The sequence below is a fragment of the Monodelphis domestica genome, chromosome 6, assembly GCF_027887165.1.
Source record: "Monodelphis domestica isolate mMonDom1 chromosome 6, mMonDom1.pri, whole genome shotgun sequence".
NCBI classification, from domain to species: domain Eukaryota; kingdom Metazoa; phylum Chordata; class Mammalia; order Didelphimorphia; family Didelphidae; genus Monodelphis; species Monodelphis domestica.
Window position 1 is genome coordinate 22,609,716 of NC_077232.1, and position 23,637 is coordinate 22,633,352.

The 23,637-nt window shown below is 34.8% G+C and overlaps 2 protein-coding genes across 2 annotated transcripts; both read right to left on the reverse strand.

Moving 5' to 3' along the window:
• Window positions 1–1,158: 1,158 nt before the first annotated feature.
• On the reverse strand, window positions 1,159–2,094 carry LOC100616782 (olfactory receptor 8I2-like). The gene has a single exon (XM_007497661.2). It carries the CDS (start codon window positions 2,092–2,094, stop codon window positions 1,159–1,161), a length of 936 nt encoding a protein of 311 aa, XP_007497723.2.
• Window positions 2,095–22,221: 20,127 nt separating this feature from the next.
• LOC100023114 (olfactory receptor 8I2-like) lies at window positions 22,222–23,157 on the reverse strand. Its single transcript, XM_001374717.2, has one exon. The coding sequence runs from the start codon at window positions 23,155–23,157 to the stop codon at window positions 22,222–22,224; it is 936 nt and encodes a 311-aa protein (XP_001374754.2).
• Between the last annotated feature and the right edge of the window lie 480 nt (window positions 23,158–23,637).

Genomic DNA, 23,637 nt, shown 5'->3' on the forward strand with positions numbered 1-23,637 from the left:
AGATAGTAAGTTTGCCCAGTTGCTGCCCACTATGAGGGTCCATCTGTTCATCTTCTTAGTCAGCATTCCTCACTGCTCTCCACCCAACTTGGAGCCTTCTCTTGCCAAGATCAGATCCACCCCAAGAGCCTTCATGTTTGCCAAAACTGTAAAAATTAAAATTACATCTCTAATAATAAAAATATTATATCTCATGAGGTTTAATAAGGATCATTAGAAATCAAGGAATAAAGAGGATACAAAATAAAACCATGTGCCCATGGCTGGTTAGCCATTTTCAGCCATCCCCTCTCATCACCATCACTGCCCAAAAAAGAGAGTCTAGGACGCATTACCACCAGTTAAATACCAATAACGTGATCTTGCCAACAGGGTGCTTCAATGAGAAATTATAGGAAATCTTGAGAAATACTAAGGACTTCTGGGGAAGAAAGTCAAGATTCAAAATTTCCATTTTTACAGCTCCCTGAGAAAGGACTTTGATACAATAAGAAAAACTACCAGTAGAAAAGGGTTGTTAACATCAGGTTGAGACTTCTAGTTCCACCTAACGTACTTTAAAGTTTACTGTTAGCCTGAAACTCTAAGTCTGAAATTTCCCTCTGGGATAAATTCTCATTTGACAAGGTCAAATTTGAAATCTTAAGACCTCAGGCTGCCACAGACTTGGGGTTCTCAAGAACTCAAGATTGGAGTTTATAGACTCCAAGCTGACATTATGCATAGATAAAATATCCAGAAGAAGTTAGTTCTCATTTGCTGAATCAACAAATATTTATTAAACCCCTACTCTTTGACAAATCCTGTGGTAGTAGTTATCACATGAACACAAAATTATTGATCTTAGCCTCAAGGAACTAACATTCTACTAAAGAAATGCTTACAGCAAGGAAATAGACAGTATATACATAATAATTGACAATAATATATTTGGAAACAATAACTACTTGGAAAGTTAAGAATATTAATTTTTATATAAAAGTGAGAGAGAATGGAAACTGAAAAAGCATTTTCTTTGGCAGTAAAGAAGTCTCTGATAATATGAGCGAGTTGTATTATTAGAAAAGTAACCTTAGAAGCCTTTGGACCACAAGAATTTTAGATTGATCTGTCCTTTCAATTGTAATGCTCTACTATTTCCATACCATATATTTACATTCATTGAGGAAGGAGCTTTTTTTGTATGACTCTGATCAAAGCATTTTTCACATCCTTGTTTCTCAGGCTGTAAATGAGAGGATTGAGCATGGGGATCACAATTGTATAAAAGACAGATGCCACTTGAGCTTCAGTCAAGAACAATGTATTATCTGGCTGTAGATATGTAAAAATAAGTGATCCATAGAATATAGTCACCCCCATGAGGTGAGAGGCACAGGTGGAAAAAGCTTTGCGCTGACCTTCTGAGGATCTGATCTTCAAGATGGCAGAGATGATGGCAAAATAGGAAATTGTGATGATGATGAGGGGACTGAGGAGAGAGAATCCTGCCAGAATAAATATCACCATTTCTGTGTTGAAACTGTCATGGCAGGAAAGGGCCAACAGGGCTGTTGTGTCACAAAAGAAATGGTCAATAGTAGAGTTGCAGTATGCTAAGCTACTAATAACACAAACAGTTATCAAGGAGTTATTGAAACCTACTACATATGGGATTATAGCCAACCAGATGCAGACTTTCTGGGACATGACAACCGAATAAAGCAGTGGGTTACAGATTGCAACATAACGGTCATAAGCCATTGATCCCAGGAGAAAACACTCAGTACACCCTAAGCCAATAAAGAAATATGTTTGAACAAAACACCCCACAAAAGAGATGTCTTTCTGATCTGATAGGAAATTATCTAGGGCTTTAGGTGCAATTGTTGAGGAATATGAAAAGTCAATAAAAGCTAAATTGCTGAGAAAAAAATACATGGGGGTATGGAGTTGAGAGTCCATTTGAATTAAAATAATGAGTCCAAGATTACCCCAAATAGTGAAAAAATAAATGAAGAGAAAGATCAAGAAAAGCCAAACTTGTAGTTCAGGTTGATTTGCAAATCCAGAGAGAGTAAAAGAGGTAATTGTGGTGAGATTTCCCCCTGCCATGTGCTTCAGATAAATCCAGGGACTAACCTGTGAAAAAGAGATAAAAGAGGAAGAACAACTTCTATAAAGGTGGCAACTTTGTTTTATAAAACCCCCATTTAACCTTTTCCCATGAAAACTTGCTTTCAAGCAACTCTCAGACTGACTCTTGTCCCAGATGGAAGAATAGGCCATCAAGTACCCTTTGAACACTCTGTGTAGGAATGGCATTGGCACATAAAGTCAACTCTTAAGTACCTTTTTTTGGCCTCTTCCAGTTAATCCAGCCTGAGACTACAACCTCTTTCCCAAGCCCCCATCAAATGAGATAGTTGTTTTTTTCTTGGTTTAGATATAAGTAAAAGACAAACTATAGTATGAGCGAAATTCTTTGTGTTTCTTTCTTGGAAATGTTCTTCCCAGACTCTCAGAGTCTGGCTCTGTGTTGTGGTGATGGTGGTGGCATTGGGGAACAGGTTTCTTCCTAGTTACCCCAAACTCCAGCAGTGTTTCAAGTCAACAAGGAGGTGGGAAATTCATTTCTGCTCCCGGAAGGGAACCTACTCCTTGGATTTTTCCCTACATCTTCAATGAACATTTATGCATCTCCCAATTCCTCCCTGCTAAACAATGGATGGTACCTAATCTAATCATCCTTTGAATTCCACAGACCATCCCTTATTCCCTCCAAACCAATAAATTATCTCATTTCTGATTCACCTCATTCCCCCTCCCTTATCCTGTAACCCCTATTATCAAAGGGGCATAAAACCCATTTCCTCACGGAGGCAGTGTTTCTCCTGCACACTGTCTCTTGGCCATTTAACATTACCTCCAAATTAATACATTCTCCTTTTATTTTTAAGCTAACTTTGGAGTCTTGCATCCTTGCAAAAGGCACTTTCCTAAGGCTAGGAAGCTCTCCTAAGCTCTCCCACTACAGTGTGTGTCTGTGTGTGTGTGTATAACTCTGTGTGTTGGCCATAGGGACATTTTCTCTTTTGTCCTGAAAAAAGGTGTGTTTTTTTTTTTGGAAGTGCTTTGCTGATTCTGGGGTTTTTTAGGTTGAGGTATTTGGAGGCCCCAGACAGAGTCAAATTTTTTGCTAACTGAGCCACCTGCTAAAGAGATCTCAAACTTGATATCTACAATGTGTGAAGTGAGAAATAAGTGTGTTGTTTTCAAGTTATTCATCATTTAAATCTCAAGGTGGTAGTAAGTTAAGTAAAGCTGGTGCCCCCCACACACACATCCATTTCTTCCTTCCAGACCTCATCCTCATCCTTACAAGGGCCTTATGGCTTTAAGTGAGTTTGTCTGGGAATTTGCCTGAAGCAGGAGTCCCAGGCTGGTCTGTTCTTAGCCCCTGAAGTACAGGTAATTCAATCTTAAGTACCAATCTTGAGTGCTCTTTTGTCTTATAAATCTCTCCTATTGGATCAGAAGTTTCTTCCAGGAGGTCAAGCTAGACTGATCCTCTGGTCAGCCTCTCCCAGATAAGCCAGTGCAGAACTCTTCTCTTGGTATCTATCTCCAACTTCCTGATCATTTCTTTAAAATGTTAAAATGCTTGAATATACCCACAATAAAACTTGAATGTGCCCATTTTAAAGCCATATTCAATATTCTGACTCCAACCACTGTAAATATGTTATAATTCCAACAGGGAAGATTGATTGTATCAGAATTCTCCAATAAATAATGGATTTTTCTGTGAATTGGGGGACATTTAACTTAGGTCAATGGGTTAATATAGTGCACTAATGTAAACATTTCTCTCTCTGTTTCTCTGTCTCTCACTCTATTTCTCTCTCTTGCTCTCTCTCTCACTCTCTTCTTTATTTCTCTCTCACTCTCTCTCTCTTCCTCTCTTGCTCTCTTTCTCTTTCTCTCTCTTTCTCTCATTGTGTGTCAATGAAACATTATATGTTTTAGTAATAATAATTAGTAATAATTTAGTAATAAAGAGGGTATACCTTGAAAATTTTAAAGTCCCCTCAATTTCCTCTCCACACAACAAGAGTCAATTGAGTTCCTCCAGACTTTACTTAGCAGGTTGGCCACATAAGTGAAACTTTCAATGATGAACTTTCATGTATTTGGAAAACTGAACCACTCTTAAATCAGGAAATTATTGGATGTTCTGCATTTTGTCTATAGTGTCTTTCTAATGTAGTTCTTAAATGGAGGTTTCTCTTTAATAACCTTTAATGCTTGAAGTTTAAAAGTTAGCCAATAATGTTTAAAATTGCACAACTATTGATTTTACAATAGCTGAGACTATAGAACTTGTCATCCAAACATCAGAATCTCTAGTAGGGACCAATGAAAGGCCGAGGAAGAATAAATCCATATTTTAGCATTCTCCTTATAGCTTTTGGCATGGTGCAAGTGAACATTATTGTATATAGTACTCATATTTTTAATGATACCAGTAATCAGATACATTTTAATTCTAGATACTAATTCTTTTGTTTTGAATCCTATCATTTTAAAATTTTCTAACTTTTACTTATTCTATCTAGAGAACTTAGGACTTTTCTTATTAACACTTGTGTGTTCCAGAGGGTAAGAAAGTTAATTTGCATTTGGTAAACTGAGGACCTAACTGGTTATTGAAAATGGATGAGAAATAGTTGGGAAAATATTTAATGACTTATAGTAAACAATAACAACAAAAAAATAGGTTTTAATTGCATGACAGAATTAGACCTAGGAAGACCAAGATTAAAGAGATGTCTAGGGCTTAGCTAATGCAAAGAAAAACTTTTCTTGGAGTCACAAGTGAAAGTGGAATAGAAATGGAACAAAATCTGAATCCCTAGAGCCCTAATATCCCAGATATTCTTAGGAAGCAAAACCCCACAAACAAATTCACTCTGTTGTTGGAATCTGAAGAAATCCATTGAACACATCTGTATAAAGAGCCTTACAGCCATAAGGAAAGGTCTTAACCAAGATAGAAGAGTTCTAATATGTGTAAATATCCTTTGTTCTCCATTCCAGAATCCATTATATTTCTTTCAACATGTGGTCCAGGTCCAGATACAAAATTTGGCCTAGTGTTATCTACCCTGAGCACAATCACTTTTTAACTTTGGTGGTTACTCCAAATTAGGAATTAGGAAAATTAAAAACAAAAATGCTAAGTCTTCATAACTAATGAAAGTAGGAAAGTTTCAACTCATGTGTGTTTATTTTATTAAGAACTTTAATAAAATATTTGTTAATTTACAGATTTACAACAAAATGTCCAGAGTGCTTTACTAAGTTTGCATAAATTATCATATATTCAGAATCTTCACAGAATTGAAGATTGTAACTATTTCTCAATCTGATGTCAGGAGAATTTACGATAGAATAGTGGAACCTCACAAATTGATGTTACAAATAGGCACATTTAGGTTTTATGTCAGGAGAAACAATTTAAAAAGGAGCATTATTTTAAAAAAATTACTGCTTTGAGAGTAAATATTTTTCTCCTTCTTTTGAGGACTTCAATAAAGATTAAATGACCACTTGACTGTAATGAGAATTCGCATCCTTATACAAGTATGAATTCGATTTGGTAGCCAATGAGGTTCTCTTCAAACTTTGAGATTATTTGTTTTATTTTTATCATCACAATCTTTTTTTCTCAATTGACCATGTTGTTAAGGACAATATGAATTGACAAGAAATAAAATATCTAGTAGAAAATTTCACCATTAAGAATTGTTTTCTTCCCCATTAATGACTTTATCTCTAGTCTAGAAAGAAAACAAAACTGATGCTACTCCTCAGATGTCATAACCTTTCCCCTTATGCTCTTTGTACCTTTACTTACTATTTTGAATACCGAAGACTGAATCTGACATCAAAGGCTCTGTTTCTTCAAACTGGGGCTTTGGAGGTTGGGTACCTTGATAAGTATGATGCTGTTGTTGGTGATGAATAGGAGGATGGTCTAGGGCCCAATTCACATTGAATTCTATTTTGAATAGTACCATGGTGTTTGCAAGATAAATAATGTTAAAGAAATTGATATATAATAAAGCTGAGTAGAAGGTAAGTAAAACATCATTGTGATCTATAACAACCAGTGTGTCAAGATAATTATCACAAATAGTCTTTATAATATCTGGGTTTTTTTTTCTTAAAAAACAAAAAATCTCTTGATAATGAGCCAAATTGCCAAAACTTTCAACATCCTCCCACAAAGGAATTTATTATAAGTATTTTTTCCCCTGAAGGAAAACATTTTAATTATGCCCAAAGGTCTTTTCTTGAAGTAATATTGATGAATTTTTGTTTCCTATATGGAAAAAAAAATTAAATATCACATTATAAACCAAGATAAAAAGAAATAGATAGAATGTCAATTTTGAAGGTAGAGGGGCTGGATCTTCTTTTTTAAATTTATTTATTCAGTCAATTCAGAACATTATTCCTTGGTTTCAAGAATCATGTTATTTCTCTCACTCCCCTCCCTCCAACTTTCCCATAGCTGATGCACAATTTTACTGGGTATTACATGTGTCCTTGATCAAAACCTATTTCCATGTTGTTGGTGTTTGCATTATGATGTTCATTTAGAGTCTACATCCTCAGACATGTCCCCTTGACCCATGTGATCAAGCAGTTGTTTTGCTTCTGTGTTTCTACTCCTGGAGTTTTTCCTCTGAATGTGGATGGTGTTCTTTCTCATAGATCCCTCCAAGTTTTTCAGGATCACTGCATTGCCACTACTGGAGAAGTCCATTACGTTCCATTCTACCATAGTGTATCAGTCTCTGTGTACAATGTTCTCGTGGTTCTGCTCCTTTCACTCTGCATCACTTCCTGGAGGTTGTTCCAGTTCACTTGGAATTCCTCCAGTTTATTATTCCTTTGAGCACAATAGTATTCCATCACCAGCATATACCACATTTTGTTCAGCCATTCCCCAATTGATGGGCATCCCCTCATTTTCCATTTTTTTTTGCCATCACAAAGAGTGCAGCCATGAATATTCGTGTACAAATCTTTTTCCTTACTATCTCTTTGGGGTACAAATCCAGCACTGCTATGACTGGATCAAAGGGAAGATACTCTTTTAGCACCCTTTTGGCATAGTTCCAAATTATCCTCCAGAATGGTTGGAAAAATTAACAACTCCAAAAGCAATGCATTAATATTCTGACTTTGCCACATTCCCTCCAGCATTCATTATTTTCCATTGCTGTCATGTTATCCAATCTGCTACGTGTGAGGTGATACCTCAAAGTTCTTTTGATTTGTATCTATCTGATTATGAGAGATTTAGAACCCTTTCTCATGTGCTTTTCAATTTTTTTTCAATTTCTTTATTTTTAATTTTTTTTTTTTAATTTTTATTTGGTCATTTCCAAACATTATTCATTGGAAACAAAGATCATTTTCTTTTCTTCCCTCCACCCCCCCTCCACCTCTCCCACAGCCAACACGCAATTCCACTGGGTATCACATGTGTTCTTGAATCAAACTCATTTCCATGTTGTTGGTATTTGCATTAGAGTGTTCATTTAGTCTCTCCTCATTCATATCCCCTCCACCCCTCTAGTCAAGCAGTTGCTTTTCCTCCATGTTTTTACTCACACAGTTTATCTTCTGCTTGTGGATACTGTTTTTTAGATGCCTGCAGATTGTTCAGGGACATTGCATTGCCAATAATGGAGAAGTCCATTACCTTCGATTTTAACACATTGTATCAGTCTCTGTGTATAGTGTTTTCCTGGTTCTGCTCCTTTCGCTCTGCATCACTTCCTGGAGGTTGTTCCAGGCTCCATGGAATTCCTCCACTTTATTATTCCTTTTAGCACAATAGGATTCCATCACCAACATATACCACGATTTGTTCAGCCATTCCCCAATTGATGGGCATCCCCTCGTTTTGCAATTTTTGGCCACCACAAAGAGTGCAGCCATGAATATTCTTGTACAAGACTTTTTCCTTATTATCTCTTTGGGTTACAAGCCCAGTAGTGCTATGGCTGGATCAAAGGGCAGACAGTCTATTATCGCCCTTTCAGCATAGTTCCAAATTGCCCTCCAGAATGGTGGGATTAATTCACAACTACAACAGCAATGAATTAGTGTCCCTGCTTTGCCACATCCCCTCCAGAATTCATTACTTTCCATAACTGTCATGTTAGCCAATCTGCTAGGTGTGAGGTGATACATCAGAGTTGTTTTGATTTGCATCTCTTGTGACAAGGAAATCACTTTAAAAGACTGATATATATTAATTTAAGGTTGCCAAGGAATTCAGCTATGTAATTCCTAAATGAAAACTCAAGTCAGCAGTCAATCTTTTATGGAGTTTAATTACAATAGGAGGAAGAAAGGAATTAGAGATAGAGAGAGAGAAAAAGGGAGAGAAGGGAATAGGGCTTAAATACCCCTTCTGTTTAGGCTGGGCCAAAAGGCCCAAGCCCTTAGATAGCTGGGGCAAAGAAAAGAGATCAGTCCCTATTACTCACGTGACCAAAATGGAGAAACAGTCTCAGAGGCCCCCACCTTCAGCTTCCTTCAGAGCAAGCTTCTCCAAGCCCACTGCAACCACTCCGACAAACTCCTCAAACACACCCTCCAGTCTTCAGACCCCCCTATCCTTCAGGAAAACCCTCCAAGTTCCCTCCCCTCAGTCCTCACATCTACCAATCACCTGTCCATCAATTTCCCTGTGCCAATGGAGGCTCTAGCTTAACCCAGGACCACCCAGAGGTCTCTGGCTTTGCACATGTCTGTTGAAGGTCATATTTTCAAATAATTAAATCTTTGATCCTTTGCTACAGCCCTTTCTAAATCCTGTTAACCTGAGTAGGGTAGAGATTGGAATAATTAAATTTTGATCTAGGCTGCAGCCCTTGCTCAATCCTGTTAGGACTGAATAGGGTGGAGATTGATTCCAAGTATCTCCATTGTAACAATTCTAAAATCAATCATGACTCAAAGAAATTCCTGTTCTTTGCTTAAGCATAGGTCAAAGTCCTTTCCATTGTTCAGCAAAAGGTTTCTGTCCTAAAGTATTCTTAAGAAGGGAAGAGAAGGAACCTCCCATGCCAATGGGGTTCACATTCCAATAGTCAAGACCCACAATCAATAGGAAATTTTTCAAGTATGAAATTTCCCAATTGTGAAATTTCCAACATTCATAAGTCTAAGAAATTTTGAGGTTTACAATCCCCCCTGATGATCATTGGGAGACTAGTCTCCCCATTGATCAATTAACATAATCATTTTGTAGTTCTAAATTCACTTCTAACTAAAGATATACACAATATTCAATTTTCTAAGAGAAATTAGGATAGCGAGAGAGGAAATAGAAAAGAAAAGGAAGCAAAACCAATGTTTGCTAGGCGCATTGACAGAAAGCCAAATTAGGGGCAGTCCCTTTTGGCATAAATGTGTACAGTTACAATAAATGTTCAATCAAAAGTTCAGTCCAATCAATCACATCCAAAGTTCATTCTTGATCTTCTTGATGAAGTGTAGGTTTTCGGCATCTTTCTACATCAGTTCATTCTCTGGATATAAAAGTTTCAAGCTTCTTTCTTGAAGATTTTTTCTCGAACAAAATCAAAATCTTTGAATTTTTTTTTTTATAAAAGTAAAATCTTAAACAAAATTCTTGGATTTTTATAAAAATACATATAAAAATACATATAAAAATATAAAAATAAAAATAAAAAAATAAAAATTTAGGACAGATTTTTATAAAAAATCTCAAACAAAAAAAAAATTCAAAAATGAAAAAATTCTTAGATTTTAAATTAAAATACAATCCCCCCTGAAGTAAGTATTTAAAAAAATATCAAGTTTAGCTCAGAATGCAATGTTCATTTATGGGGGTGTATGTGTCAATTATTAAAAGAATAGAAAAATAATCAAAAACATAAGAAAAATTCAAAATAAACCTTGTATAGGTCCAGTTTAAAGTAATTTCTATCCCACAAGTATGTAGGACAGAATGCAGTAATATTTCACTTAGCCATTTGTAGCCAAGGCTACAGGAAGTTGCCATAATATAAGAAGGAAAGAATTAGAATTCTGGTTTCTATAACCATTATCATCATTTCTATAGTTATTATTTCTAAAACTATTATTAAACTGTGTATTCCTTCCAAACATCTTAAGAAAGGTAGTCTAAGAAATTTTGAGGTTTACAATACCATGTGCTAAATTCTATTCTAGGTGAGAGGAATATAAGTACAAAGGGGGCAAACTCTATTGTTAACTAATGAACTTATACTCTAATGGGGTAGTGTACTGTAGCTACTCATTCATGTGTTCAGAAAGCATCTTTTAATAGTTGTGTACTAATGATACTAATCATCAATATCTGCTCAAGGGAGTTAAGTATAGTCTTTCCTTTTAAAAATGCAGATTGGTATTAAAATAGTTTAAGCCAATATTACTGTCTGTAGTTTTTATATAAATCTGTGAATACTTGAATTTAATTTACATCTAGAGCAGGGTTTTGGAGTCTGTGAATGGAAGAAATGATATTGTTCCATTCAATTGGTTTCCCATGTCATTTTAAATATATTATAGGCATTAAAATATTACTTTAAAAGCCATATACAGGCTTCACTAGCCTTCTAAAAAGAAATATGAGTTAGAAAAATATTAAGAACCTTGGAACACAGCTATTCAAGAAATCAATACTTATAAAATAAAATATAAATACCCAAGTGGTAATCAGATTCTGATCCAATAGCAAGGGGTTAGTAGCTGTCCTAATTTAAATAGGAAAGTCTCAATATTATACATGGAAATATCATTCATGCCTCTTATTGGTCCAGTTATTCCATACCTATGAATTACACTTAAATACTTACTCTTAATATCCGAAATTGGACATGATCCAAGAATGGCTCCTGTTGGCCCAGGAATTTTCAGGGATGGCTTTGTTCTTGTCATTGCTAATCTTGCTTGGTACTAATTTGTGGTTACATGTAGCAGTCCACAGCTGTGTTTACTCAAGACAGATAATTAAGCCATAAAGTTGGCCTGAGGTGAGCGCATTCTCTGTTCTGCGCATGGCCAGTAAGGCAATGAACTTTGATCCCAACAAGTTTAGGAGTGAAAGTAGGTTTCTTTGTTCTCCCCAGGCTGAAAAGGTATCCGCCTTTATCTTATGACAATTTACCTTTCTACCAATGATAATCCCCTATGTCTTTAATTACTATGAATTATGAACATTTGCATATGAATATTAATAAAAGACGAGCCACACAGAGGCCATCCCACTCTCACTCTCACTCTCTCTCATTCACTCTCTCTCTCTCACCTTTCCTTTCTTCCTGCCCTACAAGTTCACTCCTTTCACTCTGTTGTCTCTCTGAGGCACCTTTTCTGGTCTACTCCCTAACCATGAGCCGTAAAAGTCTGTGCATTGAGCAAGGCTTGATGGGATTGAGCTCCGCTCTTTACTGATCTCTGAACATAGCTCTGATTTCCATGGTTATAGTCACCTCACCGTTTCCTGTCCTTGGGAGATGAGGGACTGGCCGAGCTAATCTCTGTGGGGCTTGTGTATAACGGATGATTCGTGGCTTATTCTTTCTTCCATCCCTCCCGACTTCAGATTCCTCCCCCAAGTGGTAAAACTCCTATCTTTCCTTTCTTGAAGGAACTGCTGGCAGTTTCCCTTTCATTACATATTATATAAATTTATCCATAAATAAATATTAAATGCCTACTATATGTCAGAGAATATGCTAGGCATTGGATATAAAAAAAAAAGATAAAATACAATCTTCTTATAAAGGAGCTCACAATCAAATGGGGAGAAAATAAATAAATAACTCTGGATAATTTATATATAGAACAAATGAGAAATAATCAATATAATACAAGCACTAGAATTAAAGGATAATTAGGAAAGTTTATGAATACTTGTGCCCAATCTATCATTCTTCTTTCAGTTTACTCTAACAAAAAATTCCTAAGCTCCAATAAGTGCCATCATTTTGGGTATTTTCCCCCCTAATACTTCTAGTGTACCACATTTGGAAAATATATTCTTTCCTTTTGGAGAAGGAAATGTCAAAGCATTTCAGTATTTTTGCCAAGAAACCCTCAAATGAAATCATGAAGATTTAGACATCACTGAAATCACTGAACAGTAGCCTTTGCTTTGGCCACTATAATCATGCATTATTGATAGAGGAACAGTTTCTATTATGGGTGTTGGTGACTAAGTGAGAAGGGATAGGAATTCCCAAAAGAACCATATCAAAATATGTGTATATATATATACATGTATATATGCATATATATTACATGTAGAAAAAACTTTTGTTTTTTGGTCTTGATATTTTTAAATGTAAGTTTCAGATTTTCTCTCTTTCCGAAACCTGAAGCCTGAAATAGATTATATACATTCTTTCATATAATGCATATTTCCATATTGCTAATGCCATGATTGAAGACATACCATATGTTCAATAGAAATCTCATGGACATATATATATATATGTATATGTATATACCTAGATAGATAGATATAGATATAGATACATAAAATAACATGTTTTGATCTGCATTTACATTCTGATTGTCCCTTTTTTGAGTACAGATAGCATTTTCTACATGAGTCCTTTTTTATTATCTTAGACTTGCTTTGCTGATAATGGCTCAGTCCTTCACAACTGATCATTTTATGATATTTCTGTTACCATATACATTGTTCTCCTGGTTCAGCTCATTCCATTTTGAATAAATTCATGTAATTCATTCCAAGTTTTTTCTGAACTAGCCTCATTCATAGTTCCTTATGATGCAATAGTATTACAATACAACTATGTACTGAATTTACTCATCTAATTTTCTAGTGATGGATAATCCCTCAGTTTTGAATTCTTTGCTACGACAAAAAGAACTGCTAAAATATTTTGAAACAGGTAGGTTCTTTTCCTTTGACTCTGATTTTGTTGGGATACAGACTCAGAAGTGGTACTGCTGGGTCAATGGTTATGATTAGTTTTGTGTAATTTTGAGCCTAGTTCCATACTACTGTTCACAATGGTTTTTATCAATTCACACTTCCTTCAACAGTGTCTTAGTGTCCCAATTTTCTCATATCTCCTCTAATATAGACCATTTTTGTTTTTGGTCATGTTAGTCAATCTTGTGGGCATGAGACAGTTTATCAGAATTGTTTTAATTTGCATTTCTCTAATTGAGAGTGATTTGGAGCGTTTTTTAATGACTGAAAAGTTTTAACATCTTCCTTTCAGAGCTGCCTTTCCATATCTCTTGGTTATTTTCATTTGTGGAATGTTTTATATTTTATGAATTTGGCTCATGATTTTCTCAGAGATAAATTTCTACCCCCCAAAAATTGTTATTTTGCTATAAATCTGAAAGATTTAAATCTGGCATTGTTTTTTGTTGTTGTTTTGTTTTTTTGCAAAACTTTTTTAATTTATTGTAATCACCATTTTTCATTTCATTTTCTTTGTAAAGTTGCCTTTTTCACCCTGTGGTGATAAACTCTTCCCTTCTCTGTAAGTCTAATAGGTAAACTTCTCTATGTTCCTTTAATTTGTTTATGCCATTATCCTTTATTTCTAGAGAAAGAATCCATTTCAAATTTAACTTGGTGTCTGCTTTGAGATATTGGTCCATGCCTCATCTCTATTATACTTTTTTTCCAGTTTTCCCAGGAATTTTTATCAAATATTGAGTTTTTCTTTCCCCAAAGCATGAATCTTTGGGTTTATTAAAAAACAGAACCCTATATTGCTATTGGTATCAACTTCTATGGTGTGGCTTCCCGAACCCATGAGAAGCCACAAGGTAGAAAGATAGAAAAAAGAATAGAAGTTTGGATACCGTGAAGGGCATGATGGAGCCAAGTTTGAGATGTCAGAAATGAGTCAGAGACCAGGTCTTATTAATATCTTGGAGCCGCAGCCATGCCCCGATCAGTGGACATCTCTGAAAGGCTATTTCCCATCCAAAGATCCCAATTTAACACTTCACCAGTCAGAGGATGATATAGCTCAGCTAGGAGAAGTAATAGAGAATAATAGGAAGAATTAGAGAATGCTAGGTGTTAGCATTGGAAAAGAAAGAGACACCTGGCCGAAGGCCAGGTTTCAGGTAGAGATAGAGAGGAGAGAGAAAGGTGGAAAGACAAGAGTTGAGCAATCCTGTGAGATCGTCCAAGAGAAGGATCAAGATGGCTGCGGCTCCCTTTTTATACACAAATGTTCTCAATACATATTGATGAGTTACATCATCTCAATACACATTGATGAGTTACATAGTGTATTGCCATTGGATAATTGCAAATTACGGCAAGGTGAAGGTGGGGTTTTATACTCAGGTGAGTAAGACAAAGGGAAGCAAGGTTTCGCGCCCTAACTCCAGCCATGCTGGGAACAGAGTTCATTGCCATGCGCAGAATGGCCATGTGCCCACACACAATCCTTGCCTCTTAACTATACATATGGGCTGGACTACTACATATGTGTATATTAACTAATATATTCCACTGATTCACCATTATATTCTTATTCTTTACTGGACTGTATTGATGTTTACCACTTTATCATAGAGTTTGATATTTGCTACAGACAAGCCTCTTTTCTTGATTTATTTTCTTTAAATTCCCATGATATTTTTAGCATCTTTATACTTTCAGATGGTTTTTATTGTTATTTTTTCTAGTTCTATTAAATAATTTATAGGAGTTTGAGTGATATAGAACTTAATAGGTAAATTGATTTGGATAAGATTGTAATTTTCACTATATTGGTTCAGCCTATCCATGAGCAATGCTTTTTTCCCCCAATTCTTTAGGTTTAACTTTATTTGTGTTAAGAGTGTTTTGTAATTTTGTTCATATAGCTTCTGGGTTTTTAAATTTTTTTAAATTTTTTTATTGAATTTTTTTTATTGAATAATTTTTTATTGAATTTTCATATTGGCCAATCAGATAAGTGTGAAATGGTACCTCAGAGTTTTGTTTTTTAAATTTGCATTTCTCTAATTATGAGACATTTAGAAAAAATTTTATGTGCATATCAATAGTTTTGATTCCTTTATCTGAAAATTGCTTATTCTTGTCCCTTGACCTTTTATCAATTGGGGAATGACTTGGTTTTTTGAACAATGGACTTAGCTCCTTATAAATCTGAGAAATCAGACCTTTGTCAGAGGTTTTTGTTATAAATATTTTTTTTACCAATTTGTTGCTTCTCTTCTAATTTTGGTTGCATTCTTTTTGTTTGTGCAAAAAAAAATTCCATTTAATGTAATCAAAATTATTCATGTTATGTTTTGTAATATTCTCTGTCTCTTGCTTGGTATTAAATCATTTCCTTTCCCATAGATCAGAAAGGTATACTCTCTATGTTCACCTAATTTACTTATAATTTCCCTCATTATATTCAAGTCAAGTACCCATTCTGAATTTATCTTGTTATAGGGTGTGAGATCTAAACTTAATTTCTCCTATAATGTTTTCCAATTTTACCAGAAGTTATTCACAAATATTGTGTTTTTGTCCCAAAGGGTAGGATCTTTAGGTTAATTGTATACTGTCTTACTGAGGACATTTACTCCAAGTCTATTCCATTGATCCTCCCTCCTCTCTCTTAGGCAGTATCATATTCTTTTAATGATCACTTTACAGTACAGTTTAAGATCTAGTACTGCTAGACCCCTATCCTTCACATTTTTTTCATTAGCCCCCTTGATATTCTTGATCTTTTGTTCTTCCAAATGAACTTCCTCATTTTTCTAATTCTTTAAAAAAATTTAATAGTAATTTGGTAGGAATGACACTGAATAATTATAATAATTTGGTTAAGATTGTCATTTTTATAATATTAGCTCAACCTACCCATGAGCAATTAATGATTTTCCAATTATTTAGATCTAGTTTTAATTGTGTGGAAAGTGTTTTGTAGTTGTGTTCATATAATTCCTGTGTTTGTCTTGGCAAATTGATTCCTAAATATTTTATATTGTTGAGGGTAACTTTAATTGGAATTTATCTTTCTAACTCTTGCTTCAGGGTTCTGTTGGAAATATATAGAAATGTTGATGATTTGTGTGGGTTTATTTGGTATCCTATAACTTTGTAAACCTATTGATTAATCATATTAGCTCTTTAGTTGATTCTATAGTATTCTTTAAGTAAACCATCATATTATCTGCAAAGTGTGATAATTTGGTCTCCTCATTACCAATTTTAATGCCTTCAATTTCTTTTTCTTCTCATGTTGCTACTGCTGGTGCTTTTAGTACAATGTTAAATTATAGAGGTGATAATGAGAATCCTTGTTTCACTCCTGATCTCATTGGGAAGGCTTCTAGTTTATCACCATTGCAGATGATGTTTGCTGATGGTTTTAGATATATACTGTTTATTATTTTTAGGAAAAGCCTATCTATTCCTATTATTTCTTATGCCTTCATCTTGGATGCCATTTTGAGGATATTTTCAACTGAAGGGAGAAAGTCTTCTCCACTTGTGGCTTTCACTTGACAGGTGTTTCTATCTACCATGGAACAATCCTCTTCATGTACCTAAGGCCTACTTCCAGCTACTCTTTGCACCATGATACAATAGTATCTGTGTTTTATACCATTTTGATTCCTATGTTAAACCCCATTATCTATTGTTTGAGAAACAAAGATGTGTAAGAGACACTAAAAAAAAAAAGTTTTGGGAGAAACAAATTCACTAATAATCTTTTAAATGTCTAAGTAAACATGAGATGAAGGTAATAAGAAATGTTATGGACTGGCAAAATATAAGAAAGTCAAGAAAAATAAAATCAACATGCATGATTTATTTCATTGTTATTCAATCTAATACTTATTCTTACTTATGAAGAAGGATCAAGTTATAGCAATTTACCAAATGAAAGAAATAAAAAGAAATGGACCAACAGCTCAAGCAAAAGATTTTATTTTGGGGGGAGGGGCACAAAATACAAAAGTCAGAGGTCTATATCCATGTTTAGTCTATGTGGCCTGACACATCAGATGTCCAGGTAGCAAAGATTTTATAAGCTTGGACAATAATTCAACAGTTTCCAAACAGGTTCAGGTATTCAGAACAAATTCAGAAGAGGAATAGTGAACAGATTGATGACTTTTTTAAACTAATAAATTCCACTAATACATGTCTTGACTGGAGTATCCTCTCTCTTTTCTCCTTTTCCTTCTCAGGTGACTTGGCTGTTAGAAATTGTTAGACTATAAACCCATTTTATTCATGTCACATCCTCTAGAATGTATAGCAAGGAATGGGGAAGTATATAGGCAGTTTCATCAGTGCAATGGCCTTTAATACAATTTCTATTGCCATCATATCTTATTTAAATCACAGTTGCAGCTTTCCAAACTATTATAGACCAATCCTTATAAGTGATTAAAAGCTACTTACTTAAAATTCTTTTTGCACTATAAAGATTCATTTTGGTTGTTATTTATATTTTCTTACTGTCCTTTGGAGGATCTCTTCATGAATCTAAAAAATATCTTTGGTCTTTCTTAATTAGAATTATTAGAGATATTCTCTCTTTTATGAAATATTTTCTGTGTCCCTGGTCAAATTCCTGTTTGGGGACTCATTGCTCCAATTTATTCATTCTACATATGTGACATGTGGTATAACCATATTAAACATATCTGTCTTTTTAACAAGATAAGCAAAAAAATGAAATGGAGAAAATACATTTTTAAAATATTCATAAAGATCCCTTTATTCAAAGAGGGACCTTTATTAATTCATAAAATAAGGGATGAATTTCTTTAGTGATATGATATAGTCATCACTTTTACTGTGTAAAAATTAAATTTGATCAGCTCTGCTATTGTTTATGTAATTTATACCATCAGAACTATTAGATAATATAACCCCAAAGGTAGTTGGAAAGCATCATTTATAAGCTCTACTATAATATTCAGTGCCTATTTTCCCATAAATATTTTAAAATATTTTAATGTGCTAATATTATTTAATTATACTAATGTCCAGGGAATCTAAAATTGTAGTCATGTTGAAAGAACTACTCCACAACCATCAAAATAAAAGTAATAACAGAGTTATAAATGTTAATGCTTGTGGAATGGAAGATTATACATACATCTATATCTATATCTATATCTATATATATATATTCTGAAGATATATTATAAGAATTTGAAAACAATCATATTCTATTAACCAATAATCTCTATATTACAAGTAAGTGCTATAGGAATTGTCATAAAGAAAAATGACTATGTTCTGAATGATATTTGAAGAAACATATTGATATCATGGGATCTTGCCCCCAGATGATACACTAATGGGCCCCTTGTCCCAAGAACTAAGACTGACATGTCCTTAGTTATGTGGTTTCACAAGGATATGTTATCCCAGGTTTTCAGAAGGATATGTTATCCCAGGGTTCACAAAGATATAGTAACTTTCACTGACCTAACCTAGGTCACCGTGACCATATATTAAACATCTGGGTACCAAAGACTAAGACTGATGTATTCCCTTTTGGTGCCTGGGTTTCAGGACCCCAGACCCAGGAGTTCCTGTTCACTCACCCCACCCCAGGAATTCCTCTGTACTCCCCTACCCTAAAAGTGTATAAAAAGCCTTCCAATCCCAGACTCAGGGCCAGCCCTCTTTTAGGGTTGAGCCCCAAGCTATAGTTTGGTTAATAAAAGTACCTTTTGTGGATTGCATTAGCGTGTGTGTGTGTGTGTGTGTGTGTGTGTGTGTGTGTGTGTCCTCCATGGAATCTGAGCCAGAACTGCACATTACATGTTTAGATGAACATTTAATCTAATTGAAAATTGGAATGATACAGGTTTCTAATCATTGTTGACTATATTGCGGATGATACATGAATTTCATAGTATACTGCATTATAATTAAAACCAGTAAGCTTAGGAGTACATTTATCAGGGAAATTTGGAGAGACATTTATAAAATATTGTGAAGCAATAATAAAAGAAAGAGAAGATAAGTACACATTCTAGTTTTGATTTAGTAAAGGCAAATTCTATGCAAATCTAGAAATGAATGGTAAAAAGAGACAAAATAAAAACAACATAGGGTAAGTCATCAAAATACGATTGACATTGTGTAGGAAGTTATTGATTTTAAAATTATGAAAACTCACAAAATTATGTTTAATATATTTGGTTATTTAAAAAAATAAATGGCAAAATATTTTGAAATGGAGATTGATGTTTATTTTATCAAGGGTAGGGATACAATGTATTTATAAATTTTTCATCTCCATTGCTGACATTTCACCTGAGATATTATGTATCCTAATAAAGCAAAGAAACATTTGTCTTCTATATTGTAATTGTAAACACATTTTAAGCCCTTGGGCATTTTTCATTATCTGTTTTTGTCATATGAGCAAATTTGATGCATATGAGTTGATACCTCAGAGCTGCTTTATTATACAGTAGCTTAATTATTACTGTGTGGCAGATAAATGGCACAGTGGATAAAATGCTGGACCTGGCGTCAAGAAAACTCATCCTCCTAAATTCGAAATTGCCTCAGACACTTACTAGTTTTTTGACCCTGGACTTAATACTTAACACACTTTGACTCAGTTTCCTCATCTGTAAAATAAGATGTAAAAATGACATGAAAAATCACTCCATTATTTCTTCCAAGAAAACTGCAAATGGGGTCATGAGGAATCAGTCATACTAAAGTGAAATTGACTGAATTACAAACATAATGAATTATTACTGAATTAAATATTTTCTTAATATTTAATAGCTTTGATTTCTTACAATGAGCACAGCTTGTTATGTCCTTTACTATTGAACATTTGCAGAATGGTATTATAGATTTTGAGCTGTGTAGTAAAAAGAGAAAGCCTATTCACTGAGAAGGCAGTTTTGGCTTCTTGGAAAGAACAATGAAGTGGTTCGCAAATGAAAATGATTAGACAAAGAGATATAAGTAAAGAAAACATTACAATTTCCTTGATTAGAGGTAATAAGGTCCATAATTAAAATTGGTAATATGTGAGTGGAGAATAAGTGATAAATAGTATAAATGTATCTTTGATGAAATTATCAGATTTGGTAGCTATTGGGGCTAATGATATAAATTTCCAAATCATCTGTACTAATTGGGAAAATGGAAAATGTGGAAATAAATGAAAATGGTAGGAATACAATGTATAGATGTCAGATGTAAGAAGAGAACCTTGTGGAATACATTCAGACAGAGTGATAATGAATAATCAAAGATTCAAAGGACCCACTAGAGAAGGGAAGAAAGGAAAATGAGCATTTAAATAGCTATAAACCACATTCTGTGCCAAGAACTTTTTCATGTATCATTTCACTTCCTCCAGACAACTTGTGGTGTGCATATCATAAATAAAAATTTGAAACTAACAGAAAAGAAGTGATTTCTTCTGAGTCAAATAACTACTTGGTGTGGGAAACCAGTAAAGGGTAATATCATGCAAATTACTGTTAAGTAGAAAAAAACACAGAACTATTAAATAGTCAGAAAAAAAAAACATGTCCTTAATCAGGAGAGGAGTTTGATACAACTCAGGCCTCCACACAGAGTCATGCACTCAAAACACACAAATTAGCTCAAGTCCTGGCTACTCTAGATTCTGACTCATGGGAGAAATCACCATGCTAGATAACAACTCTGAGGAACCATGAAAATTGGGGAATTTATATACCTCTTGGTGAATTGAGGATAGGAATCTAGATGATTGGCTTTACAATGGCTACAAAGAAATGAGGAGTTCTGGACAAGATTCTCTAGAGAGAGGCTGATGGCTTGCAACAGACATAAAAGGAAAAGATCAATCCAAGGGCTTGGCTATATATAAATGGACATATAATTTTAATTTTTACAGTTTTGGCTTACCACAAAGTGATCAAGAATTCCCAAAAAATTTCAAGCAGATATCCTTTCAGTAAAGATAGTAAGTTTGCCTGGTTGCTGCGAACTATGAGAGTCCAGTGGCAGGGTGTGCCTGCCCTCCTGCCCTGCCCTGCTGTCTGCCTCTGTCTGCTGTTTCTTCATTTGTTTGGCCAGCATTCCTCACTGCTCTCCACCCAGGTTGGAGTCTCCTCTTGCCAAGACCAGACCCGCCATAAAAGCCTTCATGTTCGCCAAAACTGTAAAAATTAAAATTAAATCTCTAATAATAAAAATATTATATTTTATGAGGTTTATTAAATATGATTAGAAATCAAGGAATAAAGAGGATACAAAATAAAACCATGTGCCCATTGCTGGTTAGCCATTTTCAGCCATCCCCTCTCATCACCATCACTGCTCAAAAAAAGAGAGTCTAGGAGGCATTACCACCAGTTAAATACCAATAACGTGATCTGTCCAACAGGGTGATTCAATGAGAAATTATAGGAAATCTTGGGAAATACTAAGGACTTCTGGGGAATGAAGTCAAAGGTTCAAATTTCCATTTTTACAGCTACACAAGAAAGGACTTTGATACAATAGTAAAAACTATCAGGAGAAAAGGGTAGTTAACATCAGATTGAGAGAGCTAGCTCCATCTAAAGTACTTTAAAGTTTATTGTTAGTCTGAAACTCTTTGATTCTGGAATTTCCCTCTGGGATAAATTCTCATTTGACAAGGTCAAATTTGAAATCTTAAGACCTCAGGCTGCCACAGACTTGGAGTTCTCAAGAACTCAAGATTGGAGTTTATAGATTCCAAGTTCACAAATCTAGAAGAAGTTAGTTCTCAATTGCTGAATCAACAAATATTTATTAAACCCCTACTCTTTGACAAATCCTTTGTTAGTAGTTATCACATAAAGAAAATTATTCATCTTAGCCTCAAGGAGCTAACCTTTTACTAAAGAGATGCTTATAGCAAGGAAATGGAGAATATATACATAATAATTGACAATAATATATTTGGAAACAATAACTACTTGGAAAGTTAAGAATATTAATTTTTATATAAAAGTGAGAGAGAATGAAAACTGAAAAAGCATTTTCTTTTGGCAATAAAGAAGTCACTGAAAATGTGAGTGAGTTGTATTGTTAGAAAATTAGCCTTAGAAGCCCTTGGACCACAAGAATTTTAGATTGATCTGTCCTTTCGCATTGTAATGCACTACAATTTCCTTACCATATATTTAAATTTATTGAGGAAACAGCTTTTTTTGTATGACTCTGATCAAAGCATTTTTCACATCCTTGTTTCTCAGGCTGTAAATGAGAGGATTGAGCATGGGGATCACAATTGTATAAAAGACAGATGCCACTTGAGCTTCAGTCAAGAACAATGTATTATCTGGCTGTAGATATGTAAAAATAAGTGATCCATAGAATATAGTCACCCCCATGAGGTGAGAGGCACAGGTGGAAAAAGCTTTGCGCTGACCTTCTGAGGATCTGATCTTCAAGATGGCAGAGATGATGGCAAAATAGGAAATTGTGATGATGATGAGGGAACTGAGGAGGGTGAATCCTGCCAGAAGAAATATCACCATTTCTGTGTTGAAACTGTCATGGCAGGAAAGGGCCAACAGGGCTGTTGTATCACAAAAGAAATGGTCAATAGTAGAGTTGCAGAATGCCAAGCTACTTATAACACAAACAGTTATCAAGGAGTTATTGAAACCTACTACATATGGGATTATAGCCAACCAGATGCAGACTTTCTGGGACATGACAACCGAATAAAGCAGTGGGTTACAGATTGCAACATAACGGTCATAAGCCATTGATCCCAGGAGAAAACACTCACTACACACTAAACCAACAAAGAAATACATTTGAACAAAACACCCCACAAAAGAGATGTCTTTCTGATCTGATAGGAAATTATCTAGGGCTTTAGGTGTAATTGTTGAGGAATATGAAATGTCAATAAAGGCTAAATTGCTGAGAAAAAAATACATGGGGGTATGGAGTTGAGAGTCCATTTGAATTAAAATAATGAGTCCAAGATTACCCCAAATAGTGAAAAAATAAATGAAGAGAAAGATCAAGAAAAGCCCAACTTGTAATTCAGGTTGATTTGCAAATCCAGATAGAGTGAAAGAGGTAATTGTGGTGAGATTTCCCCCTGCCATGTGCTTCAGATAAATCCAGGGACTAACCTGTGAAAAAGAGATATCAAAGGAAGAACAACTTTGTTTTATAAAATCCCCAATTTACCCTTGTCCCATGGAAACTTGCTTTCAAGGTGACTCTTGTCCCAGACAGAAAAATAGGTCATCAAGCACCCTTTGAACACTATGGGTAGAAATGGCATTGGCACATAAAGTCAACTTTAAGTACCCTTTTTTTTTTACCTCTTCCAGTTATTCTAGCCTCAGTCTACAAACTTCCCAAGCCCCCATCAAATGAGTTAGTTGTTTTTTCTTTGTTTGTATTCCCTTAGATATAAATAAAACACAAACTATAGTATGAGCAAAATTCTTGATGTTTCTTTCTTGGAAATATCGTTCCCAGTCTCAAAGTCTAGCTCTGTGTTCTGGTGATGGTGGTGAAATCGAGGTATAGGTTTCCTCCTATATATGAGGATCAGTCTAGCTTGACCTCCTGGAGGA